This window comes from Theobroma cacao, chromosome 1 (genome assembly GCF_000208745.1).
Source record: "Theobroma cacao cultivar B97-61/B2 chromosome 1, Criollo_cocoa_genome_V2, whole genome shotgun sequence".
Taxonomy (NCBI): Eukaryota; Viridiplantae; Streptophyta; class Magnoliopsida; order Malvales; family Malvaceae; genus Theobroma; species Theobroma cacao.
In genome coordinates, this window is record NC_030850.1 from 30,110,923 (window position 1) to 30,130,321 (window position 19,399).

Here is a 19,399-nt window from a genome sequence, read left to right on the forward strand (position 1 = left end):
TTTTATTACCATGTATAAAATAAAAGCGAACATCTACTTTGAAATAAAAAAGAGTACATAAAACAAAAAACAGAGGGAAAGAGCTGGGTAGAAACATTTCCAACCCGGCCAACGGGCTAACTACTTGATAGAAGGCTGGCTATTTCAGCGTTGGCAGTGTCTCTGTCCAATCCAATAGCTTTGCAACCATTCAAATAGTGGAGTCAATGAAAAGGGCTACATCGCAACCAAAAAAGAAGAAAGATGTTTTGAACCATATTTACCAGAGTGTAATTAGATTCGGTTTTGTTCAGTTCCCTGTTAGAACTCTCGTATATGCTATGATCTTTACAGGAAAGCAACATCAATTCATCGGATGGAAGTTTTGTCTAAGGGCTTCTGACAAAAATTTAAACTCCGATTTCAATAATCAATTCGGCAGCTGCGCTCATGGCTCCCACACCACCAAGTCCCAACAACGCCATAGCCAGTTCTTCCTCATTCCACTGCCTCAATCCGTTGCTCAGGCTTTTCAAAACATAGACATCGACGTCCAAAACCCACTTCTGTGTGCAAGCGACCATCAAGCTCACAAACCCCGTTACATATGCACGCCAAGTGGCAGAATCACATCCCAGCGATATTTTCCCATCTAATGCACTCGCAAGAAATTCCAAGTGTGCCCCAAGAACCTTTGGTCGCCGTTTCGACGCTGGTGAGGCCGAGTCCACACCCCACGCAAAGGTCCCGCAAAGCACCGCAAAGTATGCAAGTGCATAACCCCCCAGCATAGCAACTACACCTCCAGGTTCCCCGCCATCCTTTTCCGGTGCATGGGCTGATATAAACCAAGAAGGTAATGTTTCTTTGATCAAAGATTGGACCAAGCTTAATCCACCTGATAGCCAGACCAATGAAGCCCCAAGTGATGCAGCAAGTTTCACGCGTGTCATTGCTGCACCAAGAGAAACTTGCCCGTATCTCAGTCCAAACTTTGTCTTTTTCAATTTCTCTGATTTCTCCTGGGATAACCCACTACTGGCAATCTCTCTTACAGAAGACATCAAAAGAGACACAATTTCTTCTGTCATAAACATGATATCTCTGACTGATCGATGCACTCGTAAGTATAGAATCCCTGGGGCCACTGGAGACATTCCCCCAGAGAAGTGAGAGCCAAATCCATGGCCAAGGAGTGCACCCACTCCACCATTGCTGTAAATGATAGAAGGGCTTAATCCGAGAGTAGATGTGAAGCAACTCCTAAGAAGCTGAACTACAGCATCGCTACTGTGGTGGAAGACAGTACGAGAAGCAGAGAACACAAGGAAATCATTCCAACGCTTAACCTTCTGAGCCCATAGTGAGGCTATGATGGGCATGCATGGCCAGGGACAACCTTCAGCTAGGGAATTCAACGCTGGGCCAATCAATATAAGGAAGCGTTCAGAGCCTTTATCAAGTTTATAGGTTATTGTGAGGCTAACAAGGGCAGCCAAGGGCAAAGGAAGCGTAGTTGGAGAGCTCCCACCTGCAAGCAAAAATAAAAGATTGCAACAGAATTAGCTGACAGATCTGTCAAATGATATCATTCCCTACATAAACTTGGAGTAGAATTCATTTTTCCAACATTTTTAAAATTGCAAGGATCCCGCTAAACCACTGGTTGCGGATCTGTGTCTAAAGTACACGATCCTAATTTTATTAGATTCACCTTCAATTCTTGTTGCCATTCAGAGAGGAAAAACATTAACACACAAAGAACTTCCAATCCTTTCCTTCCTATTTTCTTCTTAATTACATTTAAAGATACAGAAAAGCCGTACAGTGGCCAGTACAACTGATGCAACTTTTGCTCAAAAACCACTTCCGGAGATGCAGGTCAATAAAAAATTATCATTTCTCCAGAAACTAATACTAGGGCAAGGAACAAATATAATGGTACAAAGTAATACCTACGGCAAGGCTAGGGACATCAACACCAGTGGCAGCTAAAATTTTTTTGATATGCTGCTCAACCATGGATAAATTTGCTGCAGGACTTGGCCAATCTGTTCCATTCATAAAAGCTGGCTTCCATATACCTCGTGTTACTTCAGCAGAAAAGTAGCTAACAATGGTCCCCAGGGTTGCCGGAAGGAAATCAGCAAGATCTTTGAGTCCTAAGATATTGCAGGCAAAAAAATTATGTTGCAAGGAAACATAGATATCTGGAAGAACAGGATATGCCATTTTCTTAGTAAATTGGTTAGTGCAGAAACATCACTAGTTGTGTTTATGAAAGATACAGGATACCTTTCAGCAACTTATAAAGACTATTTCCATAAATCCTATGTGTGATTGTTTAGATTACGCAAGGTAAACAGTTTGCAACAACTATGCACTATATTGCATTCACATTACTTAGTTTTCAGAAATTAACATAGATTGTCAACCTAAAAGTAATATCATGTTTTGGAAACAATAGTACGCACTGAAATTAAACTTCTGCAAAATACCATCAAGTAGCCCCAATAGATCAAGAAGAAGCATCTAAAAGTCATATTAAAAAATTATGCCTAAAATGTCAGCCCCAGTATTCATGTTATGAGATTGACCCACTTTAACTTGACAATATGATCTATAACTCTCTCCCTCAATAAGCTCTTCATATCCTACCAATATATGTTCCATGTATATGCCTGCTTTTAAACAAGAGAAAGAAAAAGGATAAACCTGTAGCCAGTTCACGGGGTGAGAGTCTTCCATGGGCACAGGCAGCCAGAGCAGCATCAAGCACATAGGGAGTTCCTTCCAGGATATCCCATGCAGGCACTTTTAGTCTTGTATAAGCATCCTCGGCTCCAGATGCAGAAGAACTACTACTTCCAGAAGTTGTAGAAGTGAAAGACTGACCACCCCTGCTTATCTTCCTGAACATCATATTGAGAAGTGCATCAACAATCTGATGAACAGTGGTCCCTTGCACAAGTCCTGACAGGGTGGAAGCAATACATTCTTGATGCTGCCGGTACCAGCATTTTAACTTGGGAAAGGAATCCATAAATATGATATCCAAAGAGAAATTTAAATTTTTTGACAGTCTTTTAATTTTCAAACGATCCTTTGGTGATTTTCCAAAAGCTGATAATTTAGAGTTTCGAACCAGCAACAGATAATCAGGACTTAGTTGGGAACCCACTGGTGTTGCATCTCCCATCACACGTTCAAGAGGTGGGTGATCAAACCTCCATAATCTCAGTAGAAGAGTAAATGCATTGGTGAACACCGCATGACTATTCAGCTCTTCCCCCGTGGGAAGAGTCCATGAAACAGTGGGAGCAGTTGACCCGAAAACCTCACAAAGCGGCATCAATGTACCAGCAAGTAGAGGAACCTGACAAGAAAATCAAAGAACATCAGGGTGTAGAGCACATAGGATTTTCTCCTTCCAACAGACCACCCTTTGCTATCCTCTCTTTTCTTATGTGAACGTTTGCCACTAGGCATGCCTCATTATTCATGCAACATATAGTCTCTGTCAATGCAGAATGGAACAGCTGACTAAATTTTTTAATGGTCCAAAATTACAAAGACATTAAGAAAGGGACTGCCCTCAGTTCTATACAATTGGGGAAAACCTATATATCATTTATTTGCAATATAGGAGACGATCTTTTCAGCAAACTTTTTTAAAAACTAGCTCCATTGACCTTTCTTCGGTTTGTATGACACACATAAATATTCACATATAAGCCAGCAGAAAACATGGATCATGAAAAATAAAACCTACCATGCCATGTAAAGAGAAGATCTGGACGCAGTCTACAGATGATATTCCAACAAGAAGAACATTCAACAATGGAGCATAATTGATCAAATGGCTATCACTCCCAGAATAATCGGCAGGAACTGGTGGTGACAGCAAACTTGTAATGAAGAGAATGTTGTGTTCCTGCAAACAAAGGAGAACAAAATAAAATAAAAAATTCGTATGAATAGACAAAAAAGGATAAACAAACTTCTGAAGCACTTAAGAATGATAGTGACAGACTATGTGACTGTAAAGCACCTCGTGGGAAGTGAACTTCTGTCAAATTACCTGTATATTCCAACCACGAACTAGAGATGCCCCACAAAGAATGCTAGCAGCAGATATCTTCTCCTCATCGGAACCTTTGGTTGCAATCTCATAGATTTTCTCGATCTCTGCTAAGCTTCCATCAAATCCATGAGCTTAAATTCAGTTGCTTTAGCACTGGGTAAATTTACAAAAAAGAGCATCTCATATACCTGGCTTCAGGAAAAAGAAGGCTGTAACTGAAGACCAGGTCATATCCAGCAGATTACTTGGATACTACAATTAATCAGTCAACACACTTGCAATCCTCACCCCAACATACAGACACGACACAGAATAATGAGAAAAACACCCAGAATCTGTGGCACAGGGACATATAATTCTAATTTCTGTATGCGCATATTTGTTTAAGCATATCATGCGTAGGAACTTAAAGTATGATAAAGAAAATAATCATAGGGAAATTAAAAAAAAAAAAAAGATGATTCTTCGAAGTTGAAAGACACTATGCCTAAGCCACCTTACAACTAATAAACTTCAAATGTAGCCTCATCAGCAAACACCTAGGAGCAAAATGAAAACCATACTAAATGTGGGCAATAACGGGAAATAATATTAAATCAGCAAATATTAAATCCAAATTCCATACAACCAACTGCTGAGCTGTATATAGTAACCCTAGGGTGTTAAGATATAATTGACTTGTCAACATATTTCTTCCATCCAATCCATAAGCTCCCAAATTAGATCTTTAACTATAATAACATTAAATAGCAGGATCACAGATCATTCAAACTCATACAAATGAAAAAACAGAATAATCATTTGTGAACACCAAAAGGGCAAGCAAATACATAACGAATCCAGTGTTGCTGAAAGGCATTCTGGTAAAATCCAAATAGTGTTATAAGAAACTTATAAAACTTAATGGCCGAGGAACAGCAAATATGAAAAATCTCATAAAAATCATGCCTTCTCCTTTCAGATACCAGAACATAATAAAAGATTAATGGATGGATCTATTCCATGAATTTTATTGTCCCTATGACTGGAGCAAAAAAGGTGATGATAACTCTCTTACATGGATAGTATCAGGGTTCAGAGTTTGATGTTTTGGTCAACAGCCCCATCTTAGTCTTTGGGACAATAAAAGAAAAAGGGTACCAACTAAGCAACCAAACCACCTTACACTACCCCTTTAGTAAAGCAAAGGCAAAAACAAAATTTATCTAAAGGAAAAATATGCTGCTGCATACCTAGAAGCTGGAGTTGCAATCAAAGCATTTATTAACGTTGGAGTTAAAGGGGATCCTTTCATCAGAGATGACCAACCAGGCACTTGACTAGGAACACTACAGGGTATATTGGCACGTGCATTTACATAGCCAGGCCAGATATATGCTGATGTGTCCAATAGATTTCTGGCAATACAAGCCTCAACAATCAGATGCCGCATGTTTCCAGCTGCAATGAATACATAATATTATAAAAGAAACCAAATTGAAAACATTCCACAACATGAAAAAGTTGGAAAATGCATTAGCTAGAATAACCAAAATTTAATGAAAGAAATAGCTATGAACAGACAGAACACAATTAGAAAACAGAACAAATAAAATCTATCATACATGAATAAGTGAAAAAAATCAACAAAATTTTCATAAAAGAAACCTAATATCAAGAGAGACAGAGAACGAGGTTCAAGATAATCCTCTTGAATTATGATCAACCAAAGTAACCTAGTCGACAAAACAACCAGATCAAATAATCAAATCCCCCTATATTAATTGCATGACTGAATTTTATACGAGGGCATATTCTTGAGGGGAACTTCATGAAATTTTGAAATAATAAAGAATTAGCTAGCACTGTTGCTCTTGAACTGCTCAGTAAGAGTCTGCAGTAAACTTGATTTATGCAAAGAACACATCTCAAAACTGCCTTAATAGATTGGTAACCTTCATATATCAAAGATCAAGGATATTAGTGCTTACAGCAGTTCATGGGCATGTCATTAATGCTCATGCACTCATAGTATCCATTACCAACTGTAAGACCAGAAATAAACATGATTGCCTTGGCAGCAGCCTGATTGGCTACTGAACGAACCGATTGAGGTGGAGTCAACAAAGCCTCATAATCACTCAGCATTTGTAAGCTGGAAATTAAATCCTTCCGACATCTTCCTGGGGCTTGTTTCTCTTTTGTTTGATTGGTTGGGCTGCAATCACTTTCATCAATCAATTCACTTTCCTCTTCCTCAACAATATTAGCCACCACAAGAGGCGTAATAGACAATAACATGCACAAGCAAGTGTCTAGGCGAGGTACAGGACCCTCACTAATGTCCCTTTCCTATGAAACAAAAAAAATAGAGAGAAAAGGCAGATCAGATTAAACAAATGAAATAGTGGGAAAAAAATACCGGAATATAATGTGTTCTAGATCATAATGTATGTGCTTCTCTGGAACAGAACTGAGCCATCGACAAACCTACCGCACCGATGATGAACTAATTTTTTGTCAATATCATTTTCTTCTAGTTTTAAATAAAATAGAGAGTGGTATATTAATATTCCAGTATTTCCAGAGAATTGCTATATTACAAACTGGTTGTCACAACAAATCATGTTAAATTCCCTCAGAAATTGACAAGAGTACAAGACCAGAACATAGAACCAAATTTAAAGTAGGTTTTAAAGTAGAAATGTTGGAAGCACAAACACAGCAACTTGTGTGTAAGCAGCACACACACACACACAAACACTCAAACAGAGATATACACATCCATCCATTCATCCATCCAGATACATGCACACATAAATGCCATATCATACACACACACACATGTACTTATGCATGTACATTCAACAATTTTCTTCTCAGTAAAAAGGGGAAGAATGATGGTTGTAGGTTAACAAGAGTTCAATCAAGTTTGTACAAATTCTTACCCTTTGAACAAGCCTTAAAGCTGCAATCCATAGACCTAGAAACGTATCATGCCATGTTGTACCATTGACTGCCTGTAAAGCCTTTACTAAACCTGCAAGATTAACTCTGCCTTACTAACATGATAAAAGAAATAGTCTTTCTGCTTTAAATAGAGCAATAAATCAAGCATCCGAAGATAACTATTAACAAGTACCAGTAAGCCTTTCAACAGCACCAGTAGCAGCCACCTGTGATCCATCCATAGCATCCTCAAGAAAAAGATCAATAGGAAGCCAATGTGCAGAAGAACTAGTCCCGTAACATTGACCAGATGAAGATGTAAGACACCCGGAGCCTATGATAGCATGAAACTCTTCTTGTGATTTTATTTTACATTCCCGAGACAGAACTTTACGTGTATCAGATGTCAGCTGCAGAAGGGCATCTGGAGTTAAATGTTTTGAATTCCTCAATGCCACTGACTGTGCTGCAAGAATGCTTAATTGCTGAATGAAAGCTCCCCAATGTGATGGCCTAAGAAAAGTAACAGAATATATGTGTTAGTCACATCTTACTCAATAACTCAAAGTACAACAAGCAACCCATCCGAAGTTCAGTAAATCAAATTCTTGCACAAATTATCGCATTACATAAAGTGACAAGACACCACATGAACTGCACTTCTTTTTACCATTTCCCTCTTATTCATAAGATATAACTAGCACCACAGAGCCTGAACAGAAGGAAAATTAATAACAGATATGAGTTCTTACATGTTTCTCCGTGCCAAGAAAAGAATCCTCGAAGTTACTTTGTTTTGCAGAAACTCCCCAATAATCTCAATAGCCATTGTAGTATTTCCTTTATACATTACATCAAGCTGCTCATTTCTCTTCTCATTAAAGTTATCAGGAGTATCTATTTCCATGTCTTGGGTTATAGTAGGCCATATTGATCTCTTTTCTGGTGTAAGTTCCAGCAACCCTTCATCATCTAGTGATGCATCAAGCAGTTGCCATACAATTGAAAAAACAAATTCAACTAGAAGCAGACCAGGTTCAGACACTTGAAGGCCAAATATCTGGGAAAGATGAAGAACATCATCTATTGATTTCATAGTCCTGTAATTTCACCAGAAACTTGCGTTAATACTTAATGCAGTAGCAGAGTTAACTGTCCTAAAATGATATGAAGCAATAAGTTGTCAAAGGTAGAGGAGTTTATACAATCAGATCAAACCATTTTTCATAGAATAACAGCTGACATAAATCTAGGTTTCATTATTTTGTCACATGCTATATAGTTTTATTTAATATTATTTACCATCAAAAAAGGAGGGGGGGTTTAAATTTGGAGCTTACTTTTGATAATTTGGCTTATTGATTTGACATTTAAGTGAAAAGGTATGCCTCCTAAGGAGTTCCATGTAAAGCCGATATGCTGCTGGATGCAACTTACGATTTGGAATAACCCTGTCATAGACACCAAACGTAAATTATCAGTTTCAGTAAAACAAATGGCACATAAATAGGTACCTTCCACAAAATCATGACTGCACAGGCCACCCATTGTTGGACAATATGTGCTGGTGGAGGACTTAAAGATTAATGTTTTGCCCAGGAAACCCAACATATAGCTATTTTAAGATTGCAATCTAAAAAAAAATCCCCAGTGAAGCAGAAAATTTCTTTCAAAACCAGCAGTGACACATAGCAAAATAAACCACAATCCAGAGAAATAAGCAACCAAAACACAACAGATTGTCAAATATCCTTGACCTTTTGTTCACTCAATAGCAAATGAGCAGTAGATTAAAATAACTTTTGGAACACCAATAGGCTTTAAAAGAAAGAAAAACAAAACCAAATACTATATTTAACCTTCGATGAGGAAACATTATAATGAGTTTACATTCTTAAGAACATTGGCCTTTATCATATTTTATACATTGATTGAAAGCCATAAAACAAAGAAGGACAGAATGAATGAAAAAAACAGTTCTTCCGAATAGGTGCTTTGAACAATGAACACATATTCACCATAACAACTCAACTTGGCCACAACTCAGCACCTCCCCCCACTTCCTCACGGCAGGAACACCAGATACACACATACATGCATACATACATACATATATGTTTATATGTACAATCATCTCATACGCTGGCTTTCAGATTTGAAATGAAATCATAATAGGCAGCCATGGTAGGGTGTGACACCCAAATACAGGGCTAATTCTTACAGACAAAAAGTAAACAAAATCTACCGCATCCCTTATTCAACAAAATCTACCGCATCCCTTATTCCCATGAACTGCAGTATATTATTGTGTTAAAAAACTTAAATAAAAGGCTAACAAAATAAATGATACTATTAACTTCAAAATCCAATAAGCTCAAAAACCCAAAACCAAGCAACATAGTCACCAATAAAAAAGAATGAAACAACAAAAATATCCTCATAACAAGATCAAACAACACAGTGACAAATATCATCAAACCCTATTTATTTTGTATAAATAAATATATATATATATATATATAAACAAATTAAAACAAAACAAGGAAAACGGACCTGGTAGAGAGAAGGGCGAGGACGAGAATAGGAGTGACGAATTTGACAGTCATGGCCTTCTCTAGGTACTTCCACGTGATGGGCACGTGATTATCCCAGCAGATGTGGGAGACAAGGAGGTGAGCCAGGTCAATTGAAGGCAAAGAAACCCCAGCGGAGTTAAGGCTAGAACTGAGCTGAACCGCCCAGAGAAGTGGGTCACTGTTCTTGCCCTGAGCAGACTTAGTCTGCTCTAGCACCGACTCCCATACCGGACTCGCCGCCTGTATGGACACCGCCATGCCAGCTGCCGCTGCAACTGCCGCCGCAAGGTGGCGGTCCAATGGAGTTTTATTAACACTAGTATTTACAGCGGACTGGGTCGAGCAGAGAGTCGAGTCAAGTCGAGGACCCTTTGTTTTTTGTTGTTTTTCTGTTAACCTTGGGACCAAGGTTGTTTACGGGGACGCCTTGATTGAAAGAAAATATTAAAGGGTGAACAAGGGGAAGGGAGATTCTTTTGCTATGGGGTTTCTTATCGATTTGGGAAATACGTGGAAGGGATTTGTGCTTGCTTTTGACTGGATAAAGGGCTCGGTCAATTTTGGGGGCGGGCTGTTTAATTTGTCCTCTGCTTTGGGTCATCTACCGAATCAGCTAGTTGGGTCAAAATTTGATTATGCTTGTCATATCAAACAAATTTTTTAGCTTCCTTCTTTCTACATACATGTTCACTTATCATTTTGAGATGGAATGGAAATAGTCACACCACTTGTAATAGTACTTGATTTAACATTACAAAGATATTTAATTTTAGAAGTCAATTACTTATGGATTGCGTACTAACATAGGTTTTACTAACAAATTGGACAAAACCAATCAAACATATATGTCTTTTTTTCACCCAGGAAGTAAAGCAAAAGGTTTGTACACGTGACGAGGCGGTGGTGTTGTTCGCCCGTTTGTTCCCATTCAAGTCCTGGCACTAAGCTTCTTAATGAATTTTTTTTGTCTATCATTAATAACTGATGGGCCGAGATAGGTAACTAACGCCTGACTCACTCCCACAGTCCAGATGGTATGGGTAGAGCTTAAAAACACCCATTAGTCTAAGGTTGTTGCCCAACATCCTTAAGAGGGAAAACAGCAAAGGTCATAATGACAGAAATAATGAACTCAGCATCCAATAATGATATTGGATTTTGAAACTTACTCCACTTCAAATAGTAAATATCAGAAAAAATTAAGAAGATTAGCAGCAATTGACCTTTACAAATGTTGCAATGTTCTATTCTCAATGATTATATTTCCTACAATCACATTATCTAGTAAAACATCAACCGTCCCCATAATTTCTCTTGTTATATATACAATCCAAGCAGTTACAAGTCGACTTTCTATTGTGACTTGCTTGTTTTCACTTCTCTCCTCTATCCTCTCTTTTTTTTACTGCTCTCCTGTCAAATTCGAAAAGTTTTAAGCCCAAATGACGCCCACACTAGGGGACACAAAGCACAAATGGCAGACGTTTCTTAACATGCCCTGCCAAGACTAAATGTTCAGTTGAAAAAAAAACAAAAAAAAGGAAAATCAGCTGCCAAGGCTGCATTCCTTGCTCAAGTCTAGACACCAACACTTGTAATCAGATATAGAGATCTCATATAGCTCATCTGGAGTCAGCTTCTCTAGTTCTGTGGATCTAATAGAATCGAAGCCACTATTTGCTCTTTCATTTCCAAGTCCTTCCACCTGATGGTCTTGGCCACGCATTCTCTTGTACAGTCTCATCACAGAGATACAATCTTCATACGGATCGTGAATGCCTGACTGGATATCATACCTGTAAAACAATGCACGTTGATGCTAGAGGAAAAGGGTGTAACAAGAAAGAAGATACAGTGAGCAGCAGCAGCAAATTTAATGAGCAAGAAATAACTCCAAAATGTGTAATAGATCCTGAAATAGTAGCTTACCCTAGATATGTTTTGGTAAGGTGCTTCAGTGAGTGACTAAGAAGATTTGTTTTCATCAACGGACGGTATTTTGCAGTGTCCCTGCACAATAGAAAAGCCCATGTAAGGGAGGACATTTCTGCACAACATCTTTAATAAGATAAAAGAAATGAAGAAAAAGGGCAGGAAGGGGGGAGGGGTTGTTGAAAGAAGTCCATGTCAAATCAGAAAGTGAAAACAGCAGGACAATCTAAAATCATCCCAATTCTTCTACACTTTATTTTTCCACTCTGTTTGACTAGACAATGCAATGCATCCTTTCCTTACAAAGCCAATTAAGTCCTTAGATAAAGTTAAAAAGTGATTAATAAACAAAGTATAGGATTACATGAGATGCAAAACACAACAGAACGAGTTAATTTTGTTAACGCTTAAAGTAGTTATATCTTGGATATGTTTCATCTAGAAGTGAACTAAGTTATACCATCGAATGAGTGAGGAAACACAAGAAATGACATCACATAGGGTTCCAATAAAATTACAGACAGCAGCTTCAACAAACTGATTCCTCAAGAAGAAATTTAGATGGGTTGCTGTGTTTACAGCGATAGAAATAGTTCAATATACCTCAGCAGCTGGCCAGGATATTTCATTCTCAAGCAGTCCAAATCATGCTGTATCCCATGACCCACAAGAAGCCTAACCTTTTCCCCATCTAGGCGAATCCTTCCAACAGACTCTCCGTTGTACAGAATTTTCAATATTTTATCTTGCACTTCGTTAAGTGGCATGGCATCTCTCAAATGGTCTTCTGTTACCCCAGTTACTTCATATCTGAAACATATATATGGAGATAAAGGAACTATTCCTTTAAAATGACCTTATTAAATAAAATAAAATACGGAGCATGGTACCTATAATTACTGACTGGAATTTGTGGTTGAACATATGTGTGGAAAATTAGATTCTCATCTTCATCAACAAGACATACCCTAGCACAAAGGTCAATTGATCCATCACTACCACCACCAACCATTTCACAATCCATAGCAATGGCTCCATGACCTTTACCATTGTGCCTTTCGTCCATGATTGAACCTGACAAAATAACATGAGATTCTATACAAGGCATGATCTTTGTTCCCTGCAACAGTCAACATAATATTTAGGTTATATTTGGCAATGAATTAAATAACGACCCAAAACAAGTTATTCTGCAGTATGAATGTGATTAGAAAGGTCACTATGCACCAGTTACTCAACTTTAACCAAAATGTACTTTTTCCTTGTTTTCATGATTCATTTTATCATATAACTTACAAATAAGGCATCCAAAACACAAAATACAAGAGAAATATAGTAAAACATGTGTCCAAAGGGCATATATAACATATTGTTATAGATAAATAAAGAAGGGCGGAGGGGGGAAAGCTCCATCATTGATAAGATTCTATTTTAGCATTTTAATAGTTTCACTGGGCTACTTACAAGGGGAACAGGAGCATTTAGGCAGCACTTTTGTTTATGTTCATTAAGGGCAGCAGGGCTATCCAGAACTTTTAAACAAAGATTACAACCTTGGTTCAAAAAAATCTTCGAACAATTTGACTTTGCCAATGGACCTATGTAAAAGGAAAGAGATGAGATGCTTACACAATAAAAATTGACAAATGAGAATGAACATGCATATGATCTCACCACTAATATGTTCTCGCACTGATTCAAAAGATTTGCAGTGCTTTTGGCACACCCCGCATCTAGGTTGATGAACTGAATGGTATGAGATTTTCATATGCTCTATAAGATGCAGCTTTCTCTTAAATTGTTTATAGCATGCAGGGCATTTGTGCCTGTAACAAAAATAATGGAAAAAAGATCGTTACACTTACATGCATTACAAGCACAACCAATGTATCATCATCAAAAAAAACAAAGACAATATCAGCTTAAAGATCTAAATAGAGAGTTATTATCACATAGTTTATGTCTGAAGCAGCAAAAGTGGAAACTTCTCAGCAATATCCATTTTTTCCCGTATTTCACAGTATCATACTTCAACAGTTAAACTCAAATTGCCTACATTATGATAGCTGATGTATATTCTCTATGTCTACCAAATCTTGGTCCTAAGACTTCGTTTGATTGATACTTTTACATTTTACCCCTTACTATTTGTATTGTGCCTCATATACAATTTCATTTTTTTTTTTTTTTGCTAAAAGAGCAAAACGTAAAAGTGTGATCGATCAGAGGCTAACTTGAAACAGCAACAACATAAGTGATCAAAATTAAGTAAAACGTAAAGTAGCATTTAATATCCCAGAAAAATTATTGAAATCAGCTAAAACCTCATATGGAAACAAACAAAACTGTAAGAGGAGGAAAGCAGAGAGATTCTGAGAAACTGCGAGGAAACAAATAAATTTGTTACTATCTTTTTAGTACCCAGGAGTTAATCAACTAAAAACAAAGTAAATGAACCAATGACACGCATTTTCGTCCGTATTCTTTCCCATATTTTCTAGGCATCCAAACATGTCTCATCAATAAATGACCAACAATCAGAAAGAGCACAAGCATAAATATAGAGAAAGAGAGACATGGGACCTTTGGGTTCGGGATTCTGAAGGATCAGGTTCGGAGGCCATGGGGTACTAGATCCGGAGATGAAAATGACGGGGAATTTTCCGGTGTGTATGGGCGTGGGGAGTTTATTGTTTTGGCGTGAAGCATTTTTCAAAAGTTTATGGGCATAGTATCTGTTCTTATTATATTCAATTAAACTATTATATATTTTTTTGAATTAAATAAGATTTTATCATAATTAATGATTGAGAAAGTATTTCTAATCAAAATATTATTTATTATTTTTTATCAAATAATATCTCATGATTTATAATAATTATTTTTTATCAAGTGATAATGTGAAACGAAAACATGTAATAATTATTGATAATATGATTAATGATATAGCTGCAACTGTTTTCTAAATGAAATATATATCACCAAATGCATTGACATTCATGTGTGTATGCAAATGTCACACCTACATGAAGATATGCCTACATACATACATACATACAATATACTCAAATATTCAAATTTAGTTGCAAATTGAGAGTCAGCTAAATGCCTAGGAAGAAAGAACAAAATTAAACTACATATCATATGCATAAAGTTATATGATATGTTATGTTATTCCTGGATGATAAACTGAAAAAACACTAATCAAATTCAATTTTGGCACCAGCTCACATCATGCTGCAAGCATTAACATTATCATCGCGAAATGAGTGAAAAGCAGAGTTGCCTATTGGCGCTTCCTTCTTCTCGTAGAAATCATATGGATATGGCCGCGGCGGCCTTGTTATTCGGTAGGGTGGTGAGTAGGGATAAAGTGGTGCATGCTGTCCATATCTATATGATGGCGGTGGAATAGGTGGAGGTGGAGGTGGCAGCCTTGCATATCCTGGCCGTGGTCCTCCATAATTGCCAATCACTCTTGGTTCAACAGTACTCTTCTTGCCAAACCAACCAGCAAAGCCGTGTTTCTTCTTTTTCATGCCATTTTGTGGGTGATGCCAAGAAAGTGTGCCTTCAGGCCCCTTTGGTATATTGCCCTTAACTTCATTATGGACAGCCTGATCATGGTTGTCTTTACCCTTGTCGTGGTCATTGGATCCATCAGGAAAAGAACATGGTTGGTTATTTTTCTCGTATTTACAGGGAGAACAACTATTCCCTTGGGCTAGCATTTTGCTTGGAACCTTGGGGTTCTTCTCATAGGCGTAAAGCTCCGCTTTTTTGCCAACCTTTTCTGATATGGTCTGGATGAGCATAGACGGTTGGACCATGCCCCAAACAGACACCAGCCCATTTTTGGCATCTATGTCGATAGCATACACGCCTAGGCGACATAATCAGATGAGAAGAAAAAATCAGAAAGTATTTTAAAAGTTGTCAGTGTCTTTAAGATTCAAAATAGACTAGTACTGTAATATTCTTTCATGGAGCAAACATGCCATCGATTTTCTGCAACTTTTTCTTCACTTTCATGGGACATGCTGCACAGCATTGGATATTCACTTTGAGAACACAAGTCTGCAAATAAAAGGTAAAACCATGAAAAGGAAAACATGGGTATCAAAACATGTGAAAAAGAAAGACATTAAGGTGCATACCGGGACATTCACACCATCTCCCATATGGAACCAGAGTACCCAAGGCCAAGCAAAACAGAGAAGAATGATTGATGGGATTAAACGAAATGAACGTTCTTAGAAGACAGTAAGGAGAGGAGTAATGTAGTTATGTGTGCCTTGAACTGTTGCCTTGCTATTTAAAAGAAAATCTCCATGATTTTTCCTTTTTGGCCAGAAAATCATGATGCTTCATTTAGCTTTAACTGAAATGGAAATAATTAAAGCCTAAGCGTTGTTTTGTAGAATGGAGAAGATTTGATTTGCGTAATTGACGTAAGAGATCAAGAGATTTTACGTTTACAAAATAATGAAGGAGTCGTCCTTAGAAGAGAAGGTAACTTAACATCCCATTTCAAGAAAACAAATCAAGTTTGATTGCCTTGAGTATGATCTTTTCTATTGAATGAATGCACAGAGTTTCCAAATTGGAATTGGCGATCATACGGTGGACAAAATGAATCAGGAGAAATTTATTAGATTATTATTTCCAATTTATAAGACAGGGAAAAAGATAATAGTAAAAATGGTCAATAATAAACATTTTTAAGGGACTGAAACTGTATGATTTGGTTGATTACTAAATTTATTCCTTGGAGGAATCATGTTAAATTAGGAAATTGTGAATGCGGTGAATTTGAAATCCTAATACGTGGTACCTTCTATAATTAATAAGTTAATAAGTTAAGCCCTTGCCATTGAACCAACCAACTGCACCAAAAATTAACCTCCAACCTCACCATCTTTCTCATCGTGCAACATTTTACGTATTCTAAATGAAACTTGCTGTGACTTTATTTATTCATTGTGCAACATACCCTTGCTACACAAGCTTTCCACAGCCTATGTTTCAGACTTCATCCTCAGGATTCATTCCTACTCAACGAACATCTAACAGCATCGTAACTAGCTACTAGCATTGTACACATTTCTTCGATAAGGAAATATTCTTTCAACAAATCAAATTTGTTGATACACAAACCAACATCAATTTGTCTACACTAATGCAAAGAGGGATTAGTCTTCATTAACTTGTCACTATCTTTGCTTAATTCAGAAACTATTTGAAGCAAAAGTATCTTAATCAAATGTTCATTAAAGTACATTGAATTTGTCACCAAATGCTTTTCAGCCTCCCCGAGCTTCTCTTCTTGTGGCATCATGAAGCAATTCAATGTCAACACCATCAGGAGGTAGCTGGACATATCTCACAACCGAGCCTCTGATAAAACAGTTCCTCACTGAAAGCTGTAACCAAACAGAAACTCATCACATTCAGCCGGTCAATATTGAAATGAGAAAAACAAATATACAGAGATAACAGAAGCAGTGACATCAAGCCCAAGGGATGCGAAGAGATTGAAAATTGAGATTGATATAGCCAACTGTGACAAAGCCTAACCAAGACACTTGCTATGAGTATTGAGTAAAAGGACATTCCAACCTGGTGATACTTCCAGGATAACTTTTACAACCATGCTGGGGAATGCATGTCTTGGCACTAAAGGATTAATTTAAAGATAAAAGAAAAAAAAACAAAGAAATAGAAGAAAAACTGATAGCGTATTAGATGGAGAGAGGAACCAACTTTATGCAAAGTTAAGACATGGTATTCAGCAGTAACAAAGTGTTTCAAAGTTATACCAGTCTTTGACTCAAAAGCTAACAGATCATTAAAAGAACGAAAGTATTTTCACTCTCAAAACTAATAAAAGATTACCAAATAAATATTACACACTAAAACTGGGACTTCCATGTCAAATTCACATCTATCACTCCATCTAACATGCCCAATAGCCAAACTGTATTCAAAGCAAGCAATCATCAACAATCAACATGAAATGACTTGAGGCTGACATAAGCCAAAAGAAAAAAAAATAAAATTTCAAAACAAATATATTTCGAAAAAAGAAGTGGCAAACAACTAGCAAAACATAAACCACAAGCGATAGCCAGATTAACATCACATTTGACACACTCCAAGATCGCTGCACTTCTGGCACAAGTCTTGCTGAGGTAAAAGGTGACAGGTTTAGATCGATCCAGTACAAACCCATCCTTCCTAGCAGCAAACAAGTCAGATTGCATTGCTACTCTTTTCTTAAGCAGCTTAAAATGTAAGTCGCCTTGTTTGAATAGGCTCTCCTGCCTGCCTCTTGAAACATTAATTACCATATAGATTTTACAGTTGAGCTGAAAGCCAAGATTAGGATGAAATTCTTTCAGGTAACACATAATACTAGTAAAGCACATCCTGCTTCAATAATCCTATGTGCCAAATGCTAGACCATGTAGCATCATGCTAATATTAACAGGGCATATTCTGTAGTACAAAACACAATGCTTCCTCATTCCACTTTTCTGACTAGTGCTCTCTAACCATGGGTGTGAAATAGGAGTAAGGCATTCCAATTAAAAGTAAAGTACCCAAATTTTTATCTACAGATAAACCCCAGAGGATAAATTTGTCATTGACATAGCACAAGACAGAGACACACCATTCGTGGAAAGCAAAACAGAAAAGAAAGATAGACAATAACAAAAGTGCCATTTTCCAATAGGTAGAGGAGAGCATGCAAATCAGATGCAAAGAAGAAACGGTGAAGAATGATAAGTAAATTAAGGTGAGAAGTATTTGGACTTTCAGGTATTGAGAAAAAGAAAATTCATAGGACTCATCACTTCTATTGGAGAAGTAAATCAATGGAAAGTGCTACTAGTCAACGAATAAAGTGATTGATATTCTGTACAAAATCAAATAGCAAAAGAAAAAATATAAATAAACAATCTGTAAGAGAAGGTAGCGCGTACAAAAAAACACTTGGTAAGCCCCAAATTCAGCTTCCCTCATCTCATGTTTACCCCCAAAAAAAGAAGCCGGTTGGAATGAAAGAAAAAGTAGATACGTAGAAGACCCAATACATTTCTTCCAGGTAACGAAGTAAAAAAGAAAAGGAAACCCTAACTTTTAAGACACCTAATTGTAAAGTAATCCCGTGATAAGCCCCTATGATAACAAGAGAATGAAGGGGAAATGAATGAGCAAAGGCGAATACAAAAGAAAAAGGGGGCATACCATGTGAGGATACTTGTCTTGATCGACAACCCTAGTGTTCTCGAGCTTGATATTGAGGTATTGATCAACAGAGTGAAGGGTTCCTCTAATTGCCAAATCATTCTTCAACTCCACCGTCACTTCTCTTCCCACCAAGTCCTTGAAATATGAAAAGAACAACTGCAGCAACCCCACCCCAAAAATAAATAAAGAGAAGCCCATTGGAGAATGCCATAGGGGAAAATAATTGCGACCACAATTAAATAAAAGAATGATTTCGGTGGCAAGAAAATGAAAAAAAAAAAACACAAACTCATAAGAACATGATGAAACTGAAAGAAGAAGATTACCATGATGTTGATTCCTGTGCCTAAAAGGAGAAAGAGAGAGAGAGAGAGAGGGAGAGGGAGAGGGAGAGTTTCTGCGTTTTGCTGCGATGAAAATTTGATGGAGCCGAATGCTGTCCGAGCTGAGGTGTACAGCGGAGTTGCAAAACTTAAACTAGTGAGTTACTACTTCATTATATTTATACCCACCACTACCACTACCGCTACCCACTTATTTACGGATATAACCTTCCGCCTTTTCCGTTGTTTGAACAATTCTCTATTGGTTTGCCGGGAAAGCCCGTCTCCCACTCTGATTTTGGGCCTCGAAGCCATCCATAAGG

The 19,399-nt window shown here is 37.5% G+C and overlaps 4 protein-coding genes across 4 annotated transcripts; all 4 read right to left on the reverse strand.

Annotated features, from left to right (window-relative positions):
* LOC18613404 (mediator of RNA polymerase II transcription subunit 33B) lies at window positions 72-10,071 on the reverse strand. Its single transcript, XM_007050618.2, has 12 exons — window positions 9,545-10,071; window positions 8,332-8,442; window positions 7,744-8,091; window positions 7,185-7,504; window positions 6,991-7,082; window positions 6,034-6,394; window positions 5,296-5,503; window positions 4,061-4,175; window positions 3,752-3,913; window positions 2,695-3,355; window positions 1,935-2,141; window positions 72-1,510 (listed from the first exon to the last, which is right to left on the reverse strand). Exons 1-12 carry the CDS (start codon window positions 9,823-9,825, stop codon window positions 390-392), a joined length of 3,987 nt encoding a protein of 1,328 aa, XP_007050680.2. The 5' UTR covers window positions 9,826-10,071; the 3' UTR covers window positions 72-389.
* On the reverse strand, window positions 10,792-14,210 carry LOC18613405 (apoptosis-enhancing nuclease). The gene is made up of 7 exons (XM_007050619.2): window positions 14,083-14,210; window positions 13,174-13,325; window positions 12,964-13,097; window positions 12,390-12,619; window positions 12,103-12,309; window positions 11,497-11,577; window positions 10,792-11,363 (listed from the first exon to the last, which is right to left on the reverse strand). Exons 1-7 carry the CDS (start codon window positions 14,121-14,123, stop codon window positions 11,114-11,116), a joined length of 1,095 nt encoding a protein of 364 aa, XP_007050681.2. The 5' UTR covers window positions 14,124-14,210; the 3' UTR covers window positions 10,792-11,113.
* On the reverse strand, window positions 14,628-15,680 carry LOC18613406. Its single transcript, XM_018118096.1, has 3 exons — window positions 15,657-15,680; window positions 15,498-15,576; window positions 14,628-15,382 (listed from the first exon to the last, which is right to left on the reverse strand). Exons 1-3 carry the CDS (start codon window positions 15,678-15,680, stop codon window positions 14,727-14,729), a joined length of 759 nt encoding a protein of 252 aa, XP_017973585.1. The 3' UTR covers window positions 14,628-14,726.
* Window positions 16,563-19,245, reverse strand: LOC108663471 (sm-like protein LSM2). The gene is made up of 3 exons (XM_018127754.1): window positions 19,080-19,245; window positions 18,751-18,909; window positions 16,563-16,922 (listed from the first exon to the last, which is right to left on the reverse strand). The coding sequence occupies exons 1-3, from the start codon at window positions 19,080-19,082 to the stop codon at window positions 16,803-16,805; spliced, it is 282 nt and encodes a 93-aa protein (XP_017983243.1). The 5' UTR covers window positions 19,083-19,245; the 3' UTR covers window positions 16,563-16,802.